Here is a 24572-nt window from a genome sequence, read left to right as displayed (position 1 = left end):
GGGTTAAACCATGACAAATGCTGAAAAGCAAACTAAACAGCAGCTCCTTCAGTGAGGTTGTCTCATTATAATGCAGGACTATATCTTACAAAGAAAAGAACACACATCAAACAAACAAAATGTAAACATTATGTGTTCCAAGGGGATTTCCAGGTAGGGGAAGAGTTTTCATTAGGAGCTCTCTAGCACACTAGCAGAATTTATTATTAAAAAAAAAAAAAATAAGAGAGAGAAAAAGAAAACAGACCAATCAAGAATCTCCAGTTTCTGTGAAGAACAATGACGCACCATCACCACTTAAAACTTAATCACGGTTTCAAGAGTAACTTAAATCTGCTTTAATTTGCTATTATAGTACTGAGAAATGTTCTGCACTTTGCTCAGTTACATGGCCAGATACAAGATAAATGGTGATTAATTCATATAAAAGATAGGGGGAATACAGGAAATCAAATAATGGAGGAAAACATCAATGATTACACGGTAACTGCATTAATTAAAGTGTTAGAAACAAGTAAAACTGATAGTGATGAATTGTCAAAAAAAAGCAGAAGTCCCTCCAAAGGAAAAGCCTTCACATTTTTCACAAAGGGTAGAAACAAAACAGGCTCAGGACAAGAGTCATAATTCTCTTACAGAAGAGCACAAATGACCCTTCTAAACCTATTTCATTTTGTCCAAACAACATTGGTAATGTTACTTATAAAAGTTTTTCCACGAACCTTCCCTCAAATGCAGGAAGGCCGTATTCCATGGACTGCCCGTATGAACAACACTGCTGCAGTAGCGTTCCACACAGGCCTTTATTCCCAAGATTTACCAAGGACTGCAATGCAGCGTCAATTGAAGTAGGAAGCAGTTATGCCAAAAGTCAACAGTTTTCCTCGGCTTTTTTCCAACACAATGTTTATTGTTTTATACAAATCCAGCCTGGCACACTTGGAGCGCTTGTGGCTCGTACTGGCTGCTGAATGGTCGTATCTTGAGCAAAAGAACACACTGGTTCACAGTGAACATCTACACATGCCTATATTGCCAAGCATCTCCTAGGTCTGTGGCAAATGTACACTGTACAGAAGGGCTACAAAATGCTTTAATTTTTATTGCATTTATCATATTTAACCTCAAAGCAAAGCGCTACAAAAGAACAAAACAGGGAAAAGCATGGTCCAAGTGTATGCCTACAGACAAGAGACATTAATAATTTCTAACTTCTTTTCTTCTAACTTGTTTCTGACAGTTCTTTCCTCAGGTTCGCTTTCTAAAACCCATAAGCCAAAACCAGTTAATTTATAACTAAAGAACTCTTAACGCTAAAAATATACATCTGAAGACCTATTTTGGCAGCTGTGTTCTACCTCAACTGCGCTTGCTCCTGTGCTCACCAAGACCACAGAGGACCCAGCAGTAGATCCTTCACACACTTTTGTTCATTACAAAGCAAGATATGTCCAAGTGATGAAAAGTGTACTTTGCATTTAAACAGATGCTTTCTTAGGAATTAAATTCATAATGTCGAGTGAAGTACTTTCTCACAGGAAGCTTGTTGTCACTGACACTAGACATCACTGTATTTATTCTTCCTTAGTGGCTTTGAAAGCACAATTCCTCTACCCTCCAAATGACAGTACAAAGATAACCCCAGGACACATTTTCAAGAATTCTCAAAAGCTTTAAGGCACTATCTCTGTTGTGCTTTGATGTTCTCAACCATGTACCTTTTTTTTTTTCTTCAGTAATAGAGTAGTAAGCATCACTTTCCACATCACACTGATATTTGGCTATATGCTCTTCCGCATTAGCTCAAAGTACAAAGATCAAATCTTATTATCAGTCACCACTAGATCCCTCACCTCCTTTCATTAGTTACGGAAGAGTAAATGCTTTTTGTTTTGGCACAATGTCTGTCTGTCAAGAGAGTCTCCCACAGCTTTGTTCAACAGCTGCAAAATCTCAGCCTACATAACAGGGCTTATATGAAGGTGTACAAAATAATTAATCCTCTTTATTGAAGACCAATGATACCTATCTTAATTACGCCTATTAGGCAAGCTAAACGCATTCAGAGGCTGTGGATTTTTAGTGATCTCTGATATATTAGCTCCTAAAGCTCAATAACATTCTTTCCAGGTTTTTTTTATGAACCACACAGCATAGCTGCTGGCATCCTTATCATGATGCTTTAGTGTTTAATTCAAGTTCTAATAGTGTCAGGTTGCAGTAACAATTCTCTCAAGGTAAATCTTCCTTGACTTGCTGAATCAAGATGCAGTCCAGTACCCAGCAGTAGTAACTACACATTGCAGCCCATGCAGTTTGGACATGTCTTTAGAGGTGAGAATCTGAATGCTCAGACATCCTAGGGCTATTAACTATCTCTTCCTTTCAAGCAGGGTGGATAATCTTGGCGTCTCTGAGAAATTATTTTCCAGCCCAGCAGTGTCCTTCATCACCACTGCTGAACAACTGGAACTGAATAGCCAAAGCAGGGACACCCCAATTATCCTATCCATCACTTTCAGATAAGCACACAAGTTGAATCAAGAATAATGAAAAAAATAATCTTGAAACTCTTACACAGAACTTCAACCTAGCAGACCTCCCTTTATGTCTCCCTTCCCCCACTCCTTTAGGGAGTTGAGATCAACGATACAAAAATCTAGAGGGGAATGCTACAAAAACCCCACCCAAACAGACCTAACCATGGGAATATGGCGAGTGTTGACTCTAAAGGCAAGAAATAACATATTTTTGAAAAGCCCTTGAGGAACTTCACATAAGATGGCAAGGGATTTCAGTCACACTAGTTGGGCACCTCCATAACAAAGCTCAGTGACAATGCTCAGGCATCACTAAGGCAAGAAACCAAAGCTTGGTATTTCCTCTTTTTGCAGAAGACCGGAGACAGAGCAGGCTTAAACACCGCTGTCATTACACTTCCCTCTTATCTGGAAGATGCTTTCTTTAAATAGCAGCAGCATTTCTGCCCAACAAGCAGACAGAAATTATTACATCTCTCCCATTAAAGTAAACATTATAGGGCTATGAGAAAGTCAGTGCCAAAAATTACACTAGTCCTAGTGGTGAAGCTTTCCGTTAAACATGAGTGGAGGTTGACATGAGTCAACAGGTTCTCCAAAGTAGGGGACATTTGAACAGAAGTCTAAGTAGGTACAGACCATTATTAGTATCCCAAATCTAATGCCCTATTTTGACAGCAGTGAGAGTCCCTCACATTGCATTTCTATACAGAAAAAGAAGTGAAGTCTGTTCACTGAAGCAAAGAAAGAAAATGCACTTCCTAGTATTAAGAAAAAAGTCTTTTACATGATAGAAAGTTTTAAAGTCTCAATAATATTTACAGGACCGAAAACTTGCTATACACAGCTATGAAAACTTGCCAGGCAAAAACACAAGAGTGGTAAGATGAACAGTGCTCTGTTTGCAGTGATTATGCTCGGGCTGTAGGCTTGCTGTATTAACAGATCGGGAAGCTGCCAATGTGCAGTCTCGTCAGCAAGCCACTGTATGCATGATGCATCTGTCCTCCCTGGCAGGCATCCAAAACTTTGCTGAATCATCCTAATTCCATTTGTGAAAATGCCCTTTTGCCTCTTTCTCTTTTAAGATTTTACAAAAGCTTCTGCTATTTCCTGCCCAACCGTGCTCTCCATCAATTCCAAGCTGGGAGTGGGAGGGAGAAAATACAAAACAATTCTCACAATTTTTGTGTCAAAAAGAATGAAGCAGACTTTGCAGGACAACAGTATTCTCCCTAATCAGATATGTTTGCTCTTAGGAAAGAACTAATTTGCATAGGATGTTGGGGCATAAAAGCCCATCCATTCTCAGGATGAATACTAATGCAGTGAGATTTTGTATCTCAATACAAGAAACAAGCCACAAAAATTCCTTATTCACTTTAAATTGTTATCAGTGCTCTAAATAGAATTGGTTGGCTGTTGTTGGATTTTTTATCACTTACAGCTGTCAAATACTATTAACAATGTTTCTTTAGAAAACATTTGAATAAAAAGTTTTCCTCTATAATATAATCAGATATAAACAGAAAAAAAAATCCGATTGCAAGGATCAGAAAGAACGTAACATCTCCCCAATACTGCAGGCATATCAAATACATGAAGCTAACTACTATATAATTACTTGCATTCAGTAAGTAATTCACTTCTGGATACTCTGTCATGACAAAACTTTCAAATATTGCAAATTTCAGTGGTGTCATCAAAAACCCAGACAAAATAAGCCCCTGTCCTTCCTCCCAAATCACACTGTCCTGAATTCAGATCCATCAATACAGACTTTTTAAAGAGTGATATAGCATACAATCAGTTATGCCACATCCTATTCAAGCTCCAAAAAATCTTTGCCGCTTTAGAAGCATTGTGAAAATACATTTATGTCTTTTGCAGTGGACAAGCTGTCAAAACTGTACGATTACTTTTCTTGGTACAATACAAGCCATTTCAGATTATTTTGTAGAGCTGGAATGTAACTGGATTCAATTCTTCTACTGCCTCCAGAAAGTATATATAATGGGAGCTGCAGAATAAAGAAAGCCTGAATTTATAGACAGAAAGACAACTACAGAAGGAAGAGGGAAGTTTCTAAAACAAATGATTCAGGTCTCTCAATTTCTCTTCTCTAGCGATTTTATCCTTTTTTACCTGCCCATTTATCCTCCTTTGAGCCTGTAGTACGTGTAAATTAACATATTGTCCATGACAATGTAAGTCTGTTTAGCTAAATATTGAAATATAATATCAGCCATGATCCCCCATCTCTCCTCTCACCAGAAATTCAATTATAACCACAAGAAAATTTTGTATTAAAAGTCTGACCAAAACAATGTTTTATGCTGCTACTTCCCAGAATGCTAACAAAGTCATAATACTGGAGGTCTCAGCCCAGACTCCTAAGTAAAGCTTTCCTGCCTATTTCCCTGACCTGACAGACATTGGGGATCTTCTGTCAACACTTGTTTAGCACCTGAACAAACTAATGCAAAGGCACAACACTGCCTCTGATGGATTATGCTAAAATTTCTTCAGCAGCTTCCAGCTTGGCTGCTGAATTGATCTGTAACATAGCCCATTTCATCCACTGTCATGCAGTAGAGACTAGAGATGTCTACATTTGTTCTCGTGCTTGCCATGCAGAGCCCTGCCTATTCTCTGCAGGTGAGTTACACACAAACCCTTTTAGAGCATCCTCTATACCTAAGCACTACTGAATATACGTGTACATTTTTAGGCATCTGCACTGTACACAGTAAACAAAGTACTGAGTGCTAAAGCTTTAATTATATCACCTGTGAGGGGGGAAAATGTAGCTCTATTACAGCAAATAGTAAAACTTCTGCATATCTGAAGAATGAAATCTTGGTGCTTTTGCACAGGAACTAGGATGCAGAAATACTATGCTAGATATTAAAACCATAACTTCCACATACAAATTATAAAAGCTGACATTATTGCTAGACACTTCAGTTGAAAACCTCTCTTATCTGCAGCTACAGTCTCCTTCGCATCCCAGAGGCTATCACAGACAACAGTACTTGGCAGTACATCAAAGCCCAGCATGCAGTTAAATGGGATTTTGCTCCTCTCTAGTTCAATAACGCTGCCTTGTTCATCTCAATGCAACTTGCTGAAGAAAAAGACGCAAGGTCACAGTTAAATAATGCTCATTTCCTGTTCTGAGCATATTTACGCTACAGGCTTTACGCTGCAGACACACAGCATTAAAAGGATTCCCAGTAACCCGTTACACGCGAGCACAGCAAACAAGGGGAGTTCGCAGGCTTCTATTTACTAGAAGGCCTTATTTTGAAATGCACTGTTAAAAAAAAAAAAATCAGGAAAAAAGCAAAAATGGCTTCTGACAACCTGTGCTTGCTCTAGGCAGATGTTGTTTCAGAAACCCACGAATACTTAGAAGAATATCATCAATTGGCTCACTGATCAACTAATGGATAGCAAACCACAAACATCATCTCTCTACATGACTAAGCTGTTAGAGGCACAAACTAAACACCAGGAAAGGTTCCTATTTGGGAAAAAGAAACACTGCTATGTCTCAGCCGTTCAAAGCAGAATTCAATACTCAGTTTTAGTGCCATATAGATATCTAAAGCAGCCATCACACAAAGCACAGAAGTGCGTAACAGCAAGTTTTAGACTACAGTCACACTTATCCCACACTGATTTTAAGATCATGTTAACCTCTTCCTTTAGAAATAGAAGCAACTTAAAAATAAAGGAATAAAAATCTAAATCCTACATACAATTAAGACAGATTAAAGACTCCAGGCATATATATGTGGATACAGATGCAGGTAATTTTATAAAAATCAGTTTGAGGTCATACAGTAAATCAATGACAGAGAAGAGAACAGAGTCCATACATCTACTTCTCTGCTGCAACCCATAGGAGCATCACTCCCTATGTTTTCAGGTGAATACCCAAACACTCATATGTTAACATGGAAAATTTTGTTTTCTATTTAATCTACAAAGGCAAATAACATAAGCTTGAAACATTAGTAGGAGCAATGATGTCAAGAAATAGCAAGTCAACAAAGGTGCTTGTTATTTATTTATTTCAACACTACCAAATCCCAAGTGTGGGCTCCTTCCTGAAGGCAGTGAGCATCGGGATTTATAAAATTATACAAAAGCCTAGAGAGTCAGACAATCTGTTGAATTTTCAGAAGTGTCTCTGTATAAAGAATCAGGAAAGTTTAGATGAAGTTAAGTGGATACCTATGGTCTGAAAAAAAGAAAAAAAGAAAATAAAAAACCACAAACCTCTCATCAGATGACTCTTCACCTTAAAAATGACCAGAGCTGTGCAGTCTCCTTCAGTACTTTGATGGATTGAACTTCCAGTAACAATTGCCACTGAATTTGTAGCACTGATTTCTCAGAAGGCACGCAAGACCAGACAGGGGTTTTTTTGAGGGCTGCTTTTTGTGGAATTTTGAGGGTTTTCTGAAATGTACGTCTCAGACTTCAAATACTAAGCTTGCATTCACTAAACCACTAAAATACTCTAATTGTATATAGTATGTCAAAGACCGTATGTATTCTCGCAGGTACAACTTACAAAAGTGTTAAGTACTACTTTTAGATTTAGCATCTCTATAAACTGCTTGGTATATGGAACTTACATGCCAGAATATAGGTCAGGGCTCCCTACATTATGACTTATTATGGAGTACAGCTTCTCTTAAAATAGAATAAATCATTTAACTGGTAAAATGTAAATGCCAGAAATAAGAGACACGGATCCTCAGAACAGTTTTAGAGGAAAACCTTTACTTTACATGTGGGGGAAGAAAAAAAAAAAAAAGTCAGCATATTTGTTTGCATGTCTGTTTTTAACTGCACATTTGCTTTACTTTGCATGTATCAATTCTTAAGATTTGATATAAAAATGAACTTAAAATCCACATCGGCGTTACATTTAAGGACAAAAATAGGCCATCTATGTACCATCTAAATGGCCAACTTTGGTCTTCAACCTCTAAATGTAAAAACGTATTTGGGAAAGAAACCTAAATGAGCCACTGTCTCATTTGCTGCTGTTTCTATTTAATGGATTAGCCAGAAACAATTCTTGCTTTCAGCGCACCAGAGTATTTTGATAACTAGACTAATACATTCAATACAGCTGTACAATGGCTTAATTAGTCAGGAAAAGGAGTGGCTGATTCTCATTTCCAGAAGATCCTTAAGATTAAAATAAGAATACACAGCACCACATTTCAGTTTGTATCTCTGACTGCTTAGCTTTTTCATGCCTGTTTCACAAAAGAGGAGAATTTTCTGTAAAAAGAGTTTTTCTGTCGATGACTAGTAACTAAAATAAGAAAATATCTGCACCAATTTTAACTATATCTCCCCCGGGAAACATGCAATCTAAGTATGTGTCTACTTTCTTTGAAAAAACTCTCTGCTTCAAAAGCCAGATTTACAGCCCTTTCTCTCCCCCTAATGACTCAACGCATTATTTTCACGACCGCCATCTCAAAGAAAAAGAATGAGCTGAGCACACAAGGAATCATAATTTGAAAAAAAAAAAAAAAAATTAAAATTAGTACCTGTGTCATAATAAATAGCTATACAACATACAGGGGCCGTAAGATTATCAAAAGCGTCTCAGATCAAAAAGCTTAAAGCTGTATTACAAAACCAGACCTCAGGCTCTTAAAATGAAAGTGCTTGTTTGATTATGACTGACAGGCTTACAATCAAGAGTTCACATGTCTTATAAAACAATTATTTAGCCACATGCAGTTTATATTATATTAAGCAGGGAAGGAAGTAAAGAGCTTTCAACTTTGAAATCTAATTATTAATTTCTTGCTATTTTTAAGAATAAAATAACGTTCTGATTCAAATCTAGAGAGAGGGGCCCTGACAAGGTAGCTTGCCATCTGTGCCTTTAGTTCTCTTAAAAGCCCATTTGGATATATGAAATAATAGAAAATACTTTCTCTCCAAATACAGTTTCCAAGGATTGCTTCCTGCCATTAGTTTTCTTTTAAGTAACCTTATTATTATCAAAAGCAAGATGTTTTTAAAAAGCACAACCAACATAGAAGGTTATGGCCCTGTACTCATCTGTAGCAAAGGAGTAAGACCAGGTAAAGTGCCTGTCTCCCACTGGTATTCTGTTGGTATTAGATGTTTGACTCCCCTTCATGCTTTTGAATCTCTCTCCCATCAGCTTCTACCAGAAGATTGCTCTAGATTTTTTGCTTCAAATACTGGTTCAGTAATTTAAGGACATGTTTACAGGTAAGAAGAACATTTGCTCTTCAGACAATACCACTTCCTCAAACAAGTGCCACGAGCTCCAGTTAGGAACACATGAAGGTCTAACCCATAAATGGAAATGACTGTTGTCCTCAGGTGCTCTCTGGAATCTCTGCTTCCACCTAAATATAACCATAATCCTGAGAGGAAACCCTCCAAACACAGTTCTTGACTATCAAAAGAAGCAGTCTCCTTACACACAGGGGAGTAATAAATGAAAAGCAAACTCTCCAAATACTTTAGCGGATGCTAATCCAAAAAGTAACAATAATGGCTACTAAACTAACAAAAAATAACAATAACTACTAAATTGGGAGGTTTGACACTGCCCCACTCCAGCCGTGTTCCAAGCCAACCTACAATGACACATAAGTAATTCTGGGTGTCACACAATTCCCGGAGCAGGCAAATATGCAGAATTCATCCTCATGCAACACCAGCACCAATGCAGATCAAACATGCAATCTAATCCAAACATATTCATTGACTCTTCTTAGTAATTAAAGGTGCTGTGTGCACCTAAACAAGGCCTGGTGCTACCCTGGGGACTGTGATGGATTCATGTCACTCAGCAGCTTTAGAAATAACAGGACTTGGATCCCACTTCCATAATCATCTGTCAGCCCACAGAACTATGCCAGAGCCAGATCCCTCACAATCCTTCTGAAAATTTTCGGCAATGCATGAACTAGATGGCAGGTAATGCTGTATAGTCCAACATGATTTCTGGATGGTTTTGCTCCATAAAGAAACTCCAACTCTAATATCACCTGCAATCTACAAAATAGGCTTCCTCTGTGCAAGTGGGAAAAAAAGTCATTTTTGCACAACCAAAGACCTCATAAAGGACTGAAACAGGCACACTGGTCTAGTGGCTACAGGCAGCAGAGAATAACAATCCAATCCTAGAGTTACGAAGAACCTCATTAGCCTCCCTAGAGCTCCACTGACAAATACTCAGCTTGAGTATTTACAAGCATGCTTATAGCAAGACCCTGGCCTCCACATGGAGGATATCATGCCTTCCTCTTACCAATTACAACTATTCCTGAAGAGAGATCTTGAATGTCTCTCTGAAGGCTAAGAGCTCAAAATCTACTAATGACAATGATTAATGTGGAAAAAAAAAAAACAACCAAAAAACAAAACACAACACAAAAACCCCACAAAACCAAAAAACCCAAACAAAAAGCCATGAGAATTAATGCTCAGACTTCAGAGCAATGCTGGGACTATTTTATTTTGATGTGAATTTCAAAGCTGTGCTACTATTAGTTAATGTTTGCCCTGTGGTTAATCACGCACGTCATGCAATGTATCACTAACAAAAGAAATGAGTGCAACACGTCTCTACAATGAGTTGCGCTACCTCTATAAGCCATATTAAGACAGACACAGATGTAACAAACTTCTTGTTTGCAGACAGCAGCTTCATTATCCCGTAGAAAAAGGAATGTCCTATGGCTTAGTGAAAAGAGCCATAGACTGTTTTGCATGCTGATCTGACAGGCATAATGCTCCCCCGATCTCCTGGATATTTATTAATCTGGTTCTGAGGGTTCACAGTCAAGTTCTCACAACTTAGCAAGTTCACATCTGCTGACCACACATACTCACTCAGCCTGGAGAAAAGGCACGGGTGAAACGTAGTTGCTTAAGTCTCATGGAATAGGTTTGAAGTAATACATTTTAATGTCACATTTGCAACAGGCTCCAAGCTAGCAAGTAGGGAGGCACTACAGATGAGTTGATATTACACCTCAAGGTGTTTTATTGCATAAAACAATGATGTGGAACTCTGAGACAGGGTTGGAAGAATCCAAATTCCAGATCCCGTGTGACAAGAGACACCCTGGTGCTTCACAGTGGTCTGTAAGCTCTTCTCTGAAGAGACTCTCTTGCAGTGTCCGCAGGCTGCACGGTGAATAACTACGTGGGTGAAAAAAGTCGTTGCCCTTAGCTTTTCTTTATAACTCTTACTACAAATGTCTACGTCTCACTTGCGCAGCTCGTTCCAGCCTCTTGTCCAAACTGGCCAGATAAGCACAAACTGCTCATTTTCACCTTTGCTCTAGCCAGGCGCATCCAGGCAGCAGGGGCGGGAGTGCGCCGCACTCAAAGGAACAGCTCCACCTGCGGATCAGATGGAGCAGATCCCTCCATCAGGGGAGCAATAACAAGCATCTGGGAACAGTAACCTCTTCCATCAGCGTAGCTGGATCCAGAGAAAGACATCAGCCCACCACACTTAGCCCCGATCCCAGGTGGGTGGCACCCCGGGCAAGGCTTTAACACAGGGACCAAAATATCCTTATTGACAAGAAAGATGAAGATGCCTTTCCTCCTCAGCACATGTGGTTTGCACAGCTTTGTAGACATTCAGATCAAAAAGTCAAAAGGTTACAAAAATGCTTTTAAAAGACCGATTTAAAGAAAACTCTAATAATTTGATGGTCAATAGTGACTTCTGAGGACCTCACTTGTGCTTTCTAAAGCTGAGAGACTGGCAGTACTGTCAACATCGGTAGTTAGGCAGAAAGAACTGACATTTAGCGCAGTCAGAGTAAATTCTGAAGTAGAGATAAAGATCAACTGTATAGTATTTTTATACTGTATGTCAGGAGGTATTGCAGTTTGACAGGCCAGGCTGTAGAGACACACAGCATTTAACATTTACCTTTAACGAAGATCTCCATGCATGAAAGTTCCCCAATCATTGGCACAGAACAGTACTTTTGATCCTGTATGCAGACGAACGCTCTGAAAACACCACCTCCCTCCAGAAGCCCGCACACTGCCTGCGGCAAACGCAGCAGAAACTTTATGAAACAGCACGTGAAGTTCATGTTTACCTCAAGAGATCTTCAGAGACACAGTCTGCCCATCAAAAGGGACCACCTGAATCATTATGCTTCCCCCTACCTTCTTTCAGTAAGGTTTAGGAAAGATGCTAATACCCACATGCGCGTTAGGAGGGCACGCATAAATAAGGGTATGAGAACCACTAACCAACGAGACCCAAAGCCCTCACCGTAATTAGGATTTGGGGCTTTAAACACCTTTTTTTGTCCTCCCCAGGCGGCGGTTAACCCCCCCCCCACACACATACACACCGGGCACACGAACGCGCTCACACCGGAGTCGCGGCGCCTTCCCCGCGGCACGCAAACCAAGGACGCTGCCGTGCCAGGGCCCGCCTCGCCGCCCCCGCGGCACGCACCGAGCCCCCCCCACCCCCGGGTCGGTGCGGAGCCGGGAACACACACACACACACCCTCCCTCGCCCCCCGGTTTCGTTACATCGCCGCCGGCAGCCGGCCTGCCCCCCCGCCGCCACGGGGGCGCGCGCGGCGACCGTTGGAGGGGAGGGGGGAGCAACCGTTGGGAATGGCGCGCGGAGCCAACGGAGCTGGGGGTGCGCTGAGGGGGTGCCGTGCCCGCCGCCTCACCTGGAGACGCAGTTCTCCAGCACAGAGCTCTTGCCGGCGCTCTGCCCGCCCACCACGGCGATCTGCGGCAGGTCGAGCAGGCAGTTCTGGCCCAGCGCCGCGAAGGCATCCTGCAGCCGGTTGACGAGCGGGATGAGCCCCTCCATCCCGCCGCGCTGCGCCGCGCCGTCCCGTCACCGCCACCGCCGCCTCCTCCTCCTCCGCCCGCCGCCACTGACAGGTAACACGGGCGCACTGCGCATGCGCCCCACCCCCGAGCCTGGGGGCGGAGTCCCCGCGGAAAGGCCACGCCCCCGCCCAGTGCGGGTCCCGGTGCGGGCTGGAAGCTGGGGGTGGCAGGCCCTGAGCCCCAGGAGCCCGTGGTGGTGGCGGGGTCCCCTCTGCCCTCCCTTTGGTGGCAGCAGCCCCTCCACGGTCCGGCACCGGCAGATCCTCCTGCCGGTCACCGGCACGGGCCAGCAGCTTGCAGGGAGCGTCCTGTGGGGTCCTCCCAGCAGCCTGGAGCCTCCGCTCGCTCACCCACTCCACTCGAGTGGCAGGGTGGGCTTGTCCCCACACGTAGACAAGCTGGCCTCAGTGCTGGGACCCTCCGGTGCGAGGAGGACCACGGTTTGCCCAGGTCCACACACCAACCCAGCGGGATGGCTATGCTGCCCCTCTCGCCCAGGAGCCCTGACCCCAGCCGGCCACCCTGCCCAGATACCGCCCTGGCTGAGCAGGCCATGGTGTCCCCCACAAGCCCCCAGCGCTAGGCCATGGCCAGCCATGCCATCCTCCAGCACCCAGTGCCAAGGCAGCCCAGAGGTTTGTGGACACCCTACCTCTACAACTTTGACACCAAACTGGGAACAGGGCCAAACTGGGAGCACTAGGTCCTGCTTGCCGGCACAGGACCTGGCAGGCAGCTGGCTTCAGCACTTCCCGATCTGCTGAGCAGGGTATTTTGGAGCAGTCCCGCTGGCCAAATCCCTCCCAGTTCCCGCCTGTGATGCAAACAGGAGCAGTGGAAGCATGACCCATCCCTGCGGCACACGAGGGGCCCTGCCAAATGGCACTGACGCTCAGCCACGGGCAGGAGTGCTGCCAGGGTCAGACATACATTCCCCAGAACCATGTCAGGACAGGCCTGAGAAGCCAGGTCCGGCAGGGCTGGTACCACCCACCCACCTGGAGAGTGGTTCAGGAACAGGCTGAGAAGCGAGAACAAGGTCCAAGCCACATCACTGCAGTGGCTTCAGTTAAAAACGCATACCGAGGCTGAACAGGCAAACAACGGAGATAAGATTTATCTGTGATTACTGGACTCAGTCACAACACAAAAATATCCAAAACAGAGGCTTTGGAGTCCTGCAGCGATAAAAGTTATCCTCTGTATTAAACCAGACACCGGCCTCACTCAGCATGAAAAGCAAAACAAAAGGGAACTGCAAACATCCCGCAGGCTGACAGATACTAGCGATCTGGAGGATTATCAAAACTTCTTGGCCAGAGGTCTCAATAAGCGTAAAAAATTACTCTCTACAACAGGCTGACTTCTAACCCTGTAAACAAATGAACAGTTTGCTTTAGCTTTGGGTAAAAAGTTTTTAATGGGCATAACGCAGAGACAGCTGCTCTAGCAGTGGCTTTGCCGCTGTGGTTAGATCACCTCTCCAGCATCACAGCCACTGGGAAAAGCCTTGCAATCATTTCTATCTAGATGGGGCCTGGGGGTTATTGACATAATTATGCCAATTAGCGGCATGACTGTTTTTTTTCTCCACTCCTGAGCGAGCGGGCTATGCCAGGAGGCACTAGAGTAGCTGCCTGGCCTTCCTCCAGTTTATGGGTTTCTACAGAGGCTGGAAGTTGGGAAGAACAGTATTGTGTTCTGGCCTAATCTGCCATATCTGAGTGTCGAAGCACTTTGTGCTGCTCCAGTGAAATAATTAAGATCAGTAGAGAGCAGCCTGGCAATAGGATTGCATCTCAACAAGAGACAAACGAAGATTAAACAAGGCAGGATGCCTCAGGAGCAATGCTATGCACCCCTTCAAATTGATAACCTAGGGAACTGTCTTTTCTATTAGGTCTTTAAATTGCATCTTTGTTTGCTTCCACAATTATAAAATAAAAATAAAATACAATAAAAATAAAATACAATAAAAATAAAATACAATAAAAATAAAATACAATAAAAATAAAATACAATAAAAATAAAATACAATAAAAATAAAATACAATAAAAATAAAATACAATAAAAATAAAATACAATAAAAATAAAATAAGAAAAAAAATCTCTATGATTAGGAAAAGTCTGGGAAGTTTCCAAACAAAACTTTTCTTCTTGTTGAAGCTGTGTTAAAACTGCTAAATCTCCACACTCACCCTGCAACTCCATCACTTAGAAAAACCTACTTTCCTCCAAACAAGCCACAAGCATACATTTCCCACCGCCTGGAAAAAGCAGGAACATGTTCATTATGCATGCCTGTGTTATCACAAGGGTGCTTTCATTTTTCCAACAGCACCAAGAGAGTGGAGAAGAAGAGAGGAAGGGCAACCGAGCATATCTTCAGGTCTCTGCTTTTTCTAGCTGATTCCTCCAAGCAGCTTGTGGAGCCCGGCCTGGCTTCCTGAATTTGTCAAGAGTCAGAGTGGCTAAATTAAAGGAAACAGGGGCAGTACTAGCAGAGAACATTGCAGAGCTTCTTGTAATGAATAACCCTGAAAAAAAAAAAAAAAAGACCCAAACCCGTGTCATGTCAGAGGGTCATGCAAGAAACTGTTTTCCTAGAGAGCACTAGCTGCAGTCCCCAAGCACACAGAGCCGAGTTGCTCACTGGTTAGCCAGTTAAACACACTCTATTTTTACCCTCCACTCAATTGTGCCCCACAATATTTATCATTTCCTTTGCCATGTGACAGGCTTGGCAAGGACAGAAGACCTTCACCGACCACCTCTCCCTAGCACGATGGGAAGGGTGTCCTGCTCCCCAGGGCAGCATACTGGCCCCGCTGTCTTCATCAGTGCAGTCTGCTTGCTTCCAGGTGTCACCAGCTCCAGCACAGCCTGCCTGGGGCCCCCAGCCCTCCCAAAGCCTCCAGCACACTTCTGATCAAGCCTATGGACAGCAAGCTGACTTCCACAGAAATCATAAGGCAAAAATTGTCTGGTTTCAGGGTGCAGCTGTAGCATTTCAGCCCACAAATTCACCCACAGACACTTCTTCCTAACCAGGCAGCGTGACGTTAAAACTGAGGACATTTGGATCAGGTCCCTAGGCTACTTTTATAAACACATGCCGGTACAACTCCCTTCATGAAAAATGGGTTATATGTAAACTACAACAGAGATTTGCAGATGCCTGCAGCGAAGAGCCAGTCATGGTCCCCTGCCAGGAGAGCAGGCAGGACCCTGGGGGGAGCAGAACACAGACGAGGCTGCATCCTTCCCCCTAGGAAGCATTTAAAAGAGGCAGGCTGCTTCACACATGATCTTCTTCTCTCCAGGGACCTTCCTCGCCTCCTTCTTGGTTCAGATATAAACCCAGAGTTTTGCAGAGCTTTTCAGGCAGCTGGTGGACACAAAGAAGGAGGAGGTGTGGGCAAGGAGCCCCATGCACAAGGGAGCTCCCAGGTTCTCAGCAGCACCTGGCTCTGCAGTGCTGGCATGAACCTGCTGGTCAGCATTTTGCCTGCATATCTGCCAGCAGGAGAGCTCAAACCTTCAAGCTGCAAAAGACAAAAGTAAAGCCAGTCAAAGAAAGCCAGAGAGGCTGCAGAGCTGTGATTAGAAGTGGCGGCTGCAGCATCTCACCCTGTAAAGAGGAGACGCTTTCCACTTCTCCCCTACAGCCTGTGGCACTACCGACTCACAGACCACAGGACAGTGATACCCCAGTCCCTGCCCCGTGACCCCTCTGCTATCCTGTGATCCCCAGCTGGATCCTTCAGTCAGGTGCACCCAGCTGCAGGATAGAAAGAGGCCACCAGGCTGCATTGCAGCCCACAGACCTGTTCTCCTGCAGCCCTGAGCACCCCAGGAAAGAGCCATACTCCCCCTCACTGTAGCCTGGCAGCCCACCTGCTTCCCTGACCACAAAGCCAGGCAAGCCAAGTGCTTCCCCAGGGGAAAAATGCATGGCCAAAATGCTTCCCAGGTGCTTCCACCCTCTGGGACGTGGCTGTTGCAGCCCTTGCTGTGCTGTGACCCTGCCATGCCTGGGCAGCAGCAGCAGCATCCCCAGCCAAAGAGTCCAGGCTCACTCCAGCAGAGCTCTTCCCAGCTGGAGGGAATCAACCTCAGTGCTCAGTCCCTGCAGCTTCTATTACTGCAAAATCTCTCCCAGCTCCTTGATGTACTTTCAGCTGGTGACAGTATGTCCCCCATCCACCTCCGCCCTCTTCCCGAGAGCCTAGCCACTTCCAGTCCTTCTGCAGAGCAGGGATCTGGGCTGTGACACCTAAGGAGGTAATTCCTTCTGGGGTATATGTGTAGCACACTGCCACTGCCTGCTTCACACCTTCACCATCCTGCCAGGTGCCTGGCCACAGAGTTACCCTGGGCCAAAGCATCCCTGCCGCTCTGAATCACAAAACCCAGGGCTGACCCACCAACTCCCACTACCTCACTCGCTGGAGCAGCAGCAGGACACAGATACAATGCTCTGAGAAGGATTCAGGCTGGACCTGACCGAAGCATCCCTGGCTGGCTAAAGCTTCATGCCTGAGCCACGCGCTGAGTTACCCAGCTGTCTCCTTTTGTGCTGGGAAATCCAGAAAGGAATAAAATCTACATCTCAAAGCCAAGAGAGGTTGCTAAGTGACAGCAGTGCTTGTTTCCATCCCACTGCTTGCAGCATGCCTACGCTGCAAAGGAAGGAAGCGAGGAGTAAGGGATGTAAACATGAGTATATTGCCAAAACACTCAACAGAAACACAGTTGCCAAACGTATACATGAGCTGCACGTTTTGGCTGCCAGGAGAGAAATATTTACTACACATCAATTATTCCAGCCTAGGAGCATTTTACCTGCAGGGGAGGATTTCAGGTATTTGCAGCACTCATGAATTTGCCAATTTTCCAGCTGAAATGTATATCCAGACCAAACTTGTAGGGCTGTCAGTAGCTGCAAGAACAGCTGCAATGAACTGAGATTTCATCCTTATGTTGTTTCTAATAGATGGCTTTTGTTTTTCCACCAGGATGTGGCGTTACACAGCGATTAGGAAGCACAACAGAAAGGCAGAACCGGACAAGGGAGGGATGAACGCAGCCTTTGTATGAGCTCCTGGGGAAGAAAGGAGATGGTTTCAGTAAAATAAAGGGCACACACATGAACCTATGTCATTGGAATTATGTTGAGAACTGAAAACTAAGTTAAAAATAGACTAAATGCAGCACTGCTGATCCATTTGAGAAATTTGCCACCGCTAAGCTGGATAGATAATAGGTATCTTTCAAAAAAGTGCTCATCACAGAGGAGCTTTAGAAACTAACTGCACGGCAGCAGGCAGACTGCACCCCGCTCGAGCTCCAGCCTTGTCTCTCCCGTTGAGCAGTGACCACGTGCTGACTCAAACGCACTATAGTGCAGAGGAGGGACTGGGTGGTGAACAACGTACCAAGGGCGCACACCGTCCTTTCTCTGAGCTAGGGAGCAGACCAACCCCGCTCTCTAGCGCCTGGGAACCATCAAAAACACTTACTTAAAAAAAGCATCTGCTCCCTCTGCGTAGAAGCAGGCCAGCCCGGGGAGAAAGCAGGGCACTGATTCGTCCCTCTGTGTGAAGGGGAATAAGGCAGAGAGCGTCACAGAAGGGATCTGAACAGAGCAGTTTCCAAAGCAGAGGCCACTGTCAAATTAAAATATAGTGACAGACATTTATCGGAGGGACGTGCTTTCTGTCAGCACAGCTGCTCTAGTGCCTCCTGGACACAAACAGTCCTCTGTCTCCTGCATTGGTGTAGTGGCTGTGGTCCCTACCAGTTCAGGAAGCGAGAGTCCTTGGGGTGTGCTTTCCTGGTCCCTGCAGGGCTGGGGAGCTGCAAACCCTCGGGTTCACATACCCTCTTGCTTGGCTTTCTAAACAAAGTCAGATTTCCCACAGGTGGAGGAGATTGGGTCCTGCTGAGGAAGGACAGGACGATGAGCAGCAGCTCACCAACATCCTGGTGGGACAGGGTGCTCTGGGAACACTGGGATGAACGTTTTCTCACTGCCTTTTCATCCTGCAGGAAGGCTGACCTGCCCCAGCTGGGTGAGTGAGTTGGTGTGCCCAGGGGCCAGAGCAGAGGGCTGGGTCCTTGCTGGCCCAAGGGGCAGAGGGGGAGAAGGGCTGGGGGTCCCAGGGGCTACAGGTCCCACTTTACAGTGGTGATGGCTGGAGAAACACAGAGGAGGAACAGGCACATGGTGGGGTCCAGTTTGGGGAAGGCAAGTGGGGAGGGGGCAGTGGGGTACAAGGAGCAGCTGCCTGCACCTAGGACATGCTCTTGAGTGGAGGTAACTGTACCTTTTCCAGGGGTGCTGGGAACTCCAGAAATAACCCTGGCAAAGCACTACAGGCCTCAGACCAGCTCTGAGAACTTTATTTTCACAGCTCTCAGCCCACCCACACATCCACAACCAGGCTTGCGGCAGGGCTGGGGCTTTGCACAGACACCAGTGACCAGGGATGCTGGAGGTGCAGGGAGCAGCAGCATCAGAGGGAAGGAGCCATCTGTGGTGGAAAGGAAGGGGACGGTTGGAGGGATGTTTTTTCCACAATGGGAAAGCAATGGGGACAAACCCAGAGTTCTGCCAGACCTGCAGCACCTTCCTCCCCTCAGTGCCTTAAAGCTGCCCCTTGGGATGCACAGCCTCCCATGGTCCCAACAACCCCTTCCTGGGGAGCCAAGCTACAGGGAGCACCTCTTCACACCAGTCCTGTCATTCAGGCAGACCCAGGCCACCACCAGCCAGCCAGGGGTGGCAATCCCAGCCACAGGCACCCCTCCACTGTGGGGCCACAGTACCCATGCAGGGACACCTCTCTTGTTCAAGCAGCACTGAGACCCCTCTCAGAGGATCTTGACAGCCTGCAGCATGTCCGCCAGAGCGTACGAGCTGTCCCAGGGGTGTCCAGGCTGCCGCAGGTCCTGCTCCAGCACCCGGGCACGTGCCACCAGCTCTGTGGGGTCCCGCCGGCCCTCAGGGCTGGGCTGGCAGAACAGGATCTCGTTGACCTCTCCTTCAATGCGGCGTGTGTAGAGCAGCGGGAAGACGTCCCTGAGGGTGGCCAGGACAGAGTCCTTCAGCCGGATGTCACGGCACACCAAGTTGAGCACAAAGACTCCTGCAGCATGGAGAGAGAGGTGGGAGTTCAGACCAGCCCACACACACTGTCCTGATCCCCACCTCCCCGTGGGAACACAGCTGAATCAGTGCCACCCCGGTGCAAATGGCTCCTCTGCAGCAGCACAAGGAGTTCCAGCAACCCCCCGGTGCCCTTGGCCCAGGTACACATCCCTGACGCCACACGGGTTGTAGGTTGCCACATGGTCTGTTCCCAGATACCACCTACACCCTCTGCCTTCCCGCAACCTTTCTTTACCCCCGGGGGATGTCTCAGCCTGCCTGACGCAGCAGCATTGCAGGCCACCTGCTACACCCTGCTCCCTGCTGTCACAACACCCACTGAAACACCCAGATCCAGGACCAGCCAGGACTGGCGGATGCCATGGCCACTATTCTCCACGATGAGAAACAGTGGCCCGTTACTCAAACCCTGCACAGGACCAGACATGCAGGCCACAGGGACACCACCAGATTTCCCCTCCTACCTTCAGGCTTAAGGATGGTTTTAACTTTCTGCAGAAAGGGTTCTTCCACGAAGGCTGGGGGCGGGCAGCTCATCCCCACTGTGAGGTCTTTGCTGTCCACATCGAACATGATGGCATCGTACTGAGCTGGGGCTGCAGGAGGGAGCGTAGAAACTCATTATCCCATGGGACAGAGATGAGCCACGCACAGTGAGGAGGCAACAAATGGGGTGGTCAAGACAACCCTCTGCCATGTTATGGCCACTACTCTCTCCCCCAGGGTTTCTCTTCCCAAGCGAAACCCACAGCAGCAGCCCACAGTGCTGGGAAAAGCACCAAATCTAAGGTTCCCTGCACATTGACAGGATAGGCCTATGAGCTGCAGAAATCTGGTGAGGCTGGAGCTCATGACACGTGGAAAGAGATGGGCAGGGATGGGAAACAGAGAGTGAAAACAGCCTAGGATTCTGCTCCCCAGCATGTCACCCACTGGACTCGATGGGGCACCTGGAATGCTCTTCAGGACAGTACCTTCAGCCGCCAGCTTGGCCACGTAGTCCAGACCATCAGAGACGTGCACTTGCATCCGGTCTCCCTGGGAGAAGCCAAACCAGCACGTGGCCACCTCCAGCATGGAGGGATCGATCTCCACCACAGCCACGTGGGCCTGTGAGAAGTAGTCGTGGATGAAGAGGGGCAGGCTGCCCCCACCAAGCCCCACCACCAGCACTGCCAGCGGAGTTCCTGCCAACAGAAAGCGCTCAAGTGAGCCACTGGGATGGCCACGCTCACATCACCCATCCCACCCCTCTGCCCAAACAGCTTTGGGAAGGGCACATGGGATGCCCCAGCCAGGAAAGCCCTTCCCCAAGGAGCTGGGGCATGGGGGACACCCATGCACCTGCCCCACACCTGCCTTGGGCACAGCCTCCCACCACCGGCTTCGTCACCTGGGAGGGGGTTGGAGCCCCCCAGCAGGCAGAGCCCCGCCACCATGGCCTTGTGGTGCTCACAGCACAGGTAGCTCTTGTCAATGGCCGTGGGTGGCTCAGCAGGGCTGGGTTTCTTCTTGTCCTTCCTCCGTTTCTTCTGGCCTGAATGACAGGAGGCATCGTCTGATAAGGCAAGGCAGCAGACAAGGATGTTTTCTGAGGACTAGCCCCCCCCCGCCCCTGTCCCACCCACAGGGCAGGCAGCAGAGCACAAAACCACTTCCAGAGCTGCCCTGGGACAAGGCAGGCAGGTCCTAGCAGGACTTTTATCTTCCTCCCATATCAATCTCACTCTCTGCCACTGCAAAAAGTCACCCTTGGCCCCTGCCCCTTCCTGGCTGCCCCACATACCTGGGAGAGGCACAGAGGCCAGGAGCCGAGCCTCTGACTGCACCACATTCCTGTTGCGGAGGAAGATGAGGCGTCGGAAGTAGCAGGTTCCATCTCCCTTCACATCCTCCACGACGTACTCCCCGCTCAGGGGGCTGGTGTCACAGTGCCGCACCATTCGCACTCCGATGTCCCCTCCCACGGACAGAAAGGGCACCTGCAGGGAGCACAGGGACTAGTGTGAGGAAGGAAAGGCTACAGGAGCAGACCCCGGCATTCCTGATGTCCTGACCATGGCTAAAGAGCTGGGATGAAGCAGACACATCGCAGGAGCAGCAGGATGTGCTGTAGGCAGCCACATGGCAGCTGGGGACCGGTGCATGGGACACCAGGTTCCTCCCTGTACACGTCGGGAGGGAACAGGGGGAAAGCATCCCAAGACTTCTTGCAAGAGCTCAGGTTTGGGGAGCTGGGGCTGGAAGGAGACAACGGAAGGGACAGGAGAAGTTAAAGCCATGATTAAGAAGGGGCTGGATGCTCTCAGGGTTTTGGGATGCCTGGTTTTCTTGGGATGCTGGGTTTTAGAGAGCAAGGACTTTACACTGAATCCTGCCACGCAGGCACCTCAAATCCTGCCTCCAAGTGAAGGTAGCTAGCTGAAGGGAAAAACCAAAGGACCTAGATCTCAGGCCAGCCTCCTCCCTGCCAAGGCAGCCAGTTCACATGATGCAGCTCAGTCTCCCTCAGAGAAGGGGGACTCACTGCTGGTGGAGAGCCAGCCTGGCCGGGGTTTTGGGGAAGCCGAGCAAGGGGGCTGGGTGGTGGGGCTCACCTGCTGCCGGGCAGGGAGGCCTGGCGGGGCCAGCTCCATCACCTTCCCCGAAAGCTCCGCCTGGATGGCTGCCATTCCCTCGTAGTGCTGCTCCCTGTGCAGGGCCACAGTGACCAGGCGCCCGAAGCCCGCGCTGGCGGCCAGCTGCCTCCGCCCTTCCTCTGTCCCAAAGAGCCACTCGGTTTCTCTGCCCTGCGGGACTGGAGAAGGGGCTGCCATCAGCCTGGGCCAGTCCCAGTCGCCGAGCAACCACACCTGCCTCCAAGAGAGGAGTTGCAGGGAATGGCAAGACATCACCAAGAAAGTATTGCTGCATGCCTAGAGCCATGCTCTGTAGCCATCAAGAGAGCCAGGAGCTTCCCTGTTTTGGGCAGGCTCATGCAGGAGGCTGGAAAAGCCACGTCTCATAAGAAGGGGGTGTCCAACAGCCTCACGACCATCTCCAGGCTGCGCTAAGCCCCAGCTTTGCAGGCACACAGGGAGGGAATAGCGCTGCTAGCAGAGCCCGATGCATCTCCGTGAGGTGCAAGTGCAAAAGCAAAGCGCAGCCCCGAGCAGCCCAGCCCTGGCAAGTCAGGACGCCCGCACAGACCAGCGATGCCTTTCCAGCTGCATCTGCTGTGCTCTGGCTTCATGCAGCGGCATGCTACAGTGGCTGTCACCAGCATCAAAGCAGGAATCACCAGGTTGGAGGCAGGGCAGGTAGCATCCCTCTGTTGCCAGACAGGCACCTGCTCAGTCAACAAGCTCTGTGCCAGATCTCTGCTTGCACCACCAGGCAAACACATGTCCCACCAACAAAGCCAGGACTAAAACATCAACCAAACTCCGCACAGGCAGGTTTTTTCCCTCTCCAGCCCTGATTTTAGCAGGGCCAGGACCACTGGCCGTTTTGCAGCTCCTGGCCAGAGCACTATCTCATTGCAGCCAGGACAAGCTGTACTCACTGATGAAGATGGCAAAGCGATTGTCCCGGGAAAGTTTCACCGAGGGGCTGTCGACCACATGCAGTGTGTAGCGAGGCCTCCCGCTCTCTTTGTCGCACAGATCCAGAGAAACCTGCTCCCCGCAGGGGGTTTTGCTCAGCTGGCTGCAGAGCAGGGCATAATGCTGCCTGTCCTTCACCGCTGCCACCAGCCGCTCCGTGCTCTCCACTCGCATTGGCTTGTCCTGCTCCTCGGGGCAGATCTCCAGGATCTGCGGTGCCGATCCGGGAATCTTCCTGAACTTTGTCATGATGTAGATAAAGACTGGTAGGACAAACTGCTGCTTGTCCCCACTGCCGGCCACCTGATGAACACGCACAACCCAGCCTTCCTGGGAGAAGTATTCCACTGCTTTCTTCAGCACATGGGCTTGAGCCAAGGAGACACAGAGGTAGCGCCCCCCTACCTGCAGGACCCGGCTGATTTCGGCAAACATCTTGTCCACCTTGGCTAGGGTGGCCTCCTCTTCATCAGTGAGGATGGCATCCAGTGTGCCTTTATCCAGGACCACCTGGAAGTGGGCATCAGGGAAGTCCATCTGAAGCATGTCCATCAGCAGGTAGCTCATCTTCGGCCTCTTGCTCCCACTCCGCTCTTGCATCTGACGGATCACGGCGTCGCTGATGTCGATGTTGACGATGTCCTCACACATCCCCATGTCGTACATCTGCTCGCTCAGCTCCGAGTTCCCGCAGCCCACCACCAGAACCTGGGGAGTGGTACGAGAGCAGCATGATGGTGAGAATGCCCCGGAAATGAGTCCCAAAGTGTTTACGAGCAAATGTGTGAAAACCACACCCGCAGCACCCGCCAACCCACTCTCTAGGGCGCCGAGATAACATCTCCATGGAGAAAAGTCCCAGGGGGACAGCAGCGATGCATCTGCTGCATCTGTTTTGGGGACGATCTGGGTGTTTTAACCCCCAGAGCTCCCCATACTAGAGCAACCCGTGGGTCTCTCCTATTCTCTTCTTACAGGTCACCGAGGCGTTTGCATTCTCTGTGCCAGGGCACGGCGGCGGTTTAAGCCGGGTTACGGGCAAGGCTCGGCCTGGGCACACGGCGCTGGGTTCCAGACCGGAGCTCACCTTGTCGCGGGGCCGGACGTACTTGCGCAGGACGGGGCAGAGCTCCGGGAAGGTCCCGTACCACTCGAAGGGCCGCTGCCCGCAGTGCCGGAAGAACCGATCCCAGTACCGGGCTGAGCCGAATTCGGCGGGGCTGCGGGGCAGCAGCTCCATGGCCGGCTGGGCTCGCTCCCGCTCCCGGCGCACGTGCCTCCGCGCGCCCGCGCTGACTGCATCCGGGTGCGCAGCGCTCCCATTGGCCGCAGCGGACGCGCAGCCGATTGGCTCT

General features: G+C 48.1%; 2 protein-coding genes across 6 annotated transcripts in view; both read right to left on the bottom strand.

Annotated features, from left to right (window-relative positions):
• DNM3 (dynamin 3) overlaps positions 1 to 12498 on the bottom strand; it is a 173916-nt gene extending 161418 nt beyond the window's left edge. For all 4 annotated transcript variants that reach the window (XM_074152579.1, XM_074152580.1, XM_074152581.1 and 1 more), the window contains exon 1: positions 12290 to 12498. In XM_074152579.1, coding sequence (XP_074008680.1) covers positions 12290 to 12435 — 146 coding nt within the window. In that variant the 5' untranslated portion in view covers positions 12436 to 12498. The remainder of the gene's footprint in view (positions 1 to 12289) is intronic.
• A 6338-nt stretch (positions 12499 to 18836) lies between these two features.
• METTL13 (methyltransferase 13, eEF1A N-terminus and K55) lies at positions 18837 to 24457 on the bottom strand. Of its 2 annotated transcripts, none has more exons than XM_074152583.1 (8): positions 24305 to 24457; positions 23178 to 23925; positions 22231 to 22430; positions 21420 to 21615; positions 21027 to 21170; positions 20608 to 20820; positions 20098 to 20229; positions 18837 to 19610 (listed from the first exon to the last, which is right to left on the bottom strand). In XM_074152583.1, the coding sequence occupies exons 1-8, from the start codon at positions 24455 to 24457 to the stop codon at positions 19336 to 19338; spliced, it is 2061 nt and encodes a 686-aa protein (XP_074008684.1). In that variant the 3' UTR covers positions 18837 to 19335. The 2 variants fall into 2 exon arrangements, with proteins under 2 accessions (XP_074008684.1, XP_074008685.1); XM_074152584.1 differs by having other exon boundaries at positions 22231 to 22422; positions 23623 to 23925.
• Between the last annotated feature and the right edge of the window lie 115 nt (positions 24458 to 24572).

The sequence above is a fragment of the Numenius arquata genome, chromosome 8 (genome assembly GCF_964106895.1).
Source record: "Numenius arquata chromosome 8, bNumArq3.hap1.1, whole genome shotgun sequence".
NCBI classification, from domain to species: Eukaryota; Metazoa; Chordata; class Aves; order Charadriiformes; family Scolopacidae; genus Numenius; species Numenius arquata.
Note: the sequence above shows the minus strand (reverse complement) of the source record. Positions and strands in the feature narration are given on the sequence as shown.

Bases quoted from the DNA above. Each gene is read 5' to 3' on its own strand.
- METTL13 (XM_074152583.1), bottom strand. From the start codon at position 24,457: ATGGAGCTGCTGCCCCGCAGCCCCGCCGAATTCGGCTCAGCCCGGTAC. The intron at 22,431-23,177 runs GTGAGTACAGCT...CCCCTTCTCCAG, and splicing joins TCGCTTTGCCATCTTCATCA to TCCCGCAGGGCAGAGAAACC. The intron at 20,230-20,607 runs GTACTGTCCTGA...TCCCTCCTGCAG, and splicing joins GGCCAAGCTGGCGGCTGAAG to CCCCAGCTCAGTACGATGCC.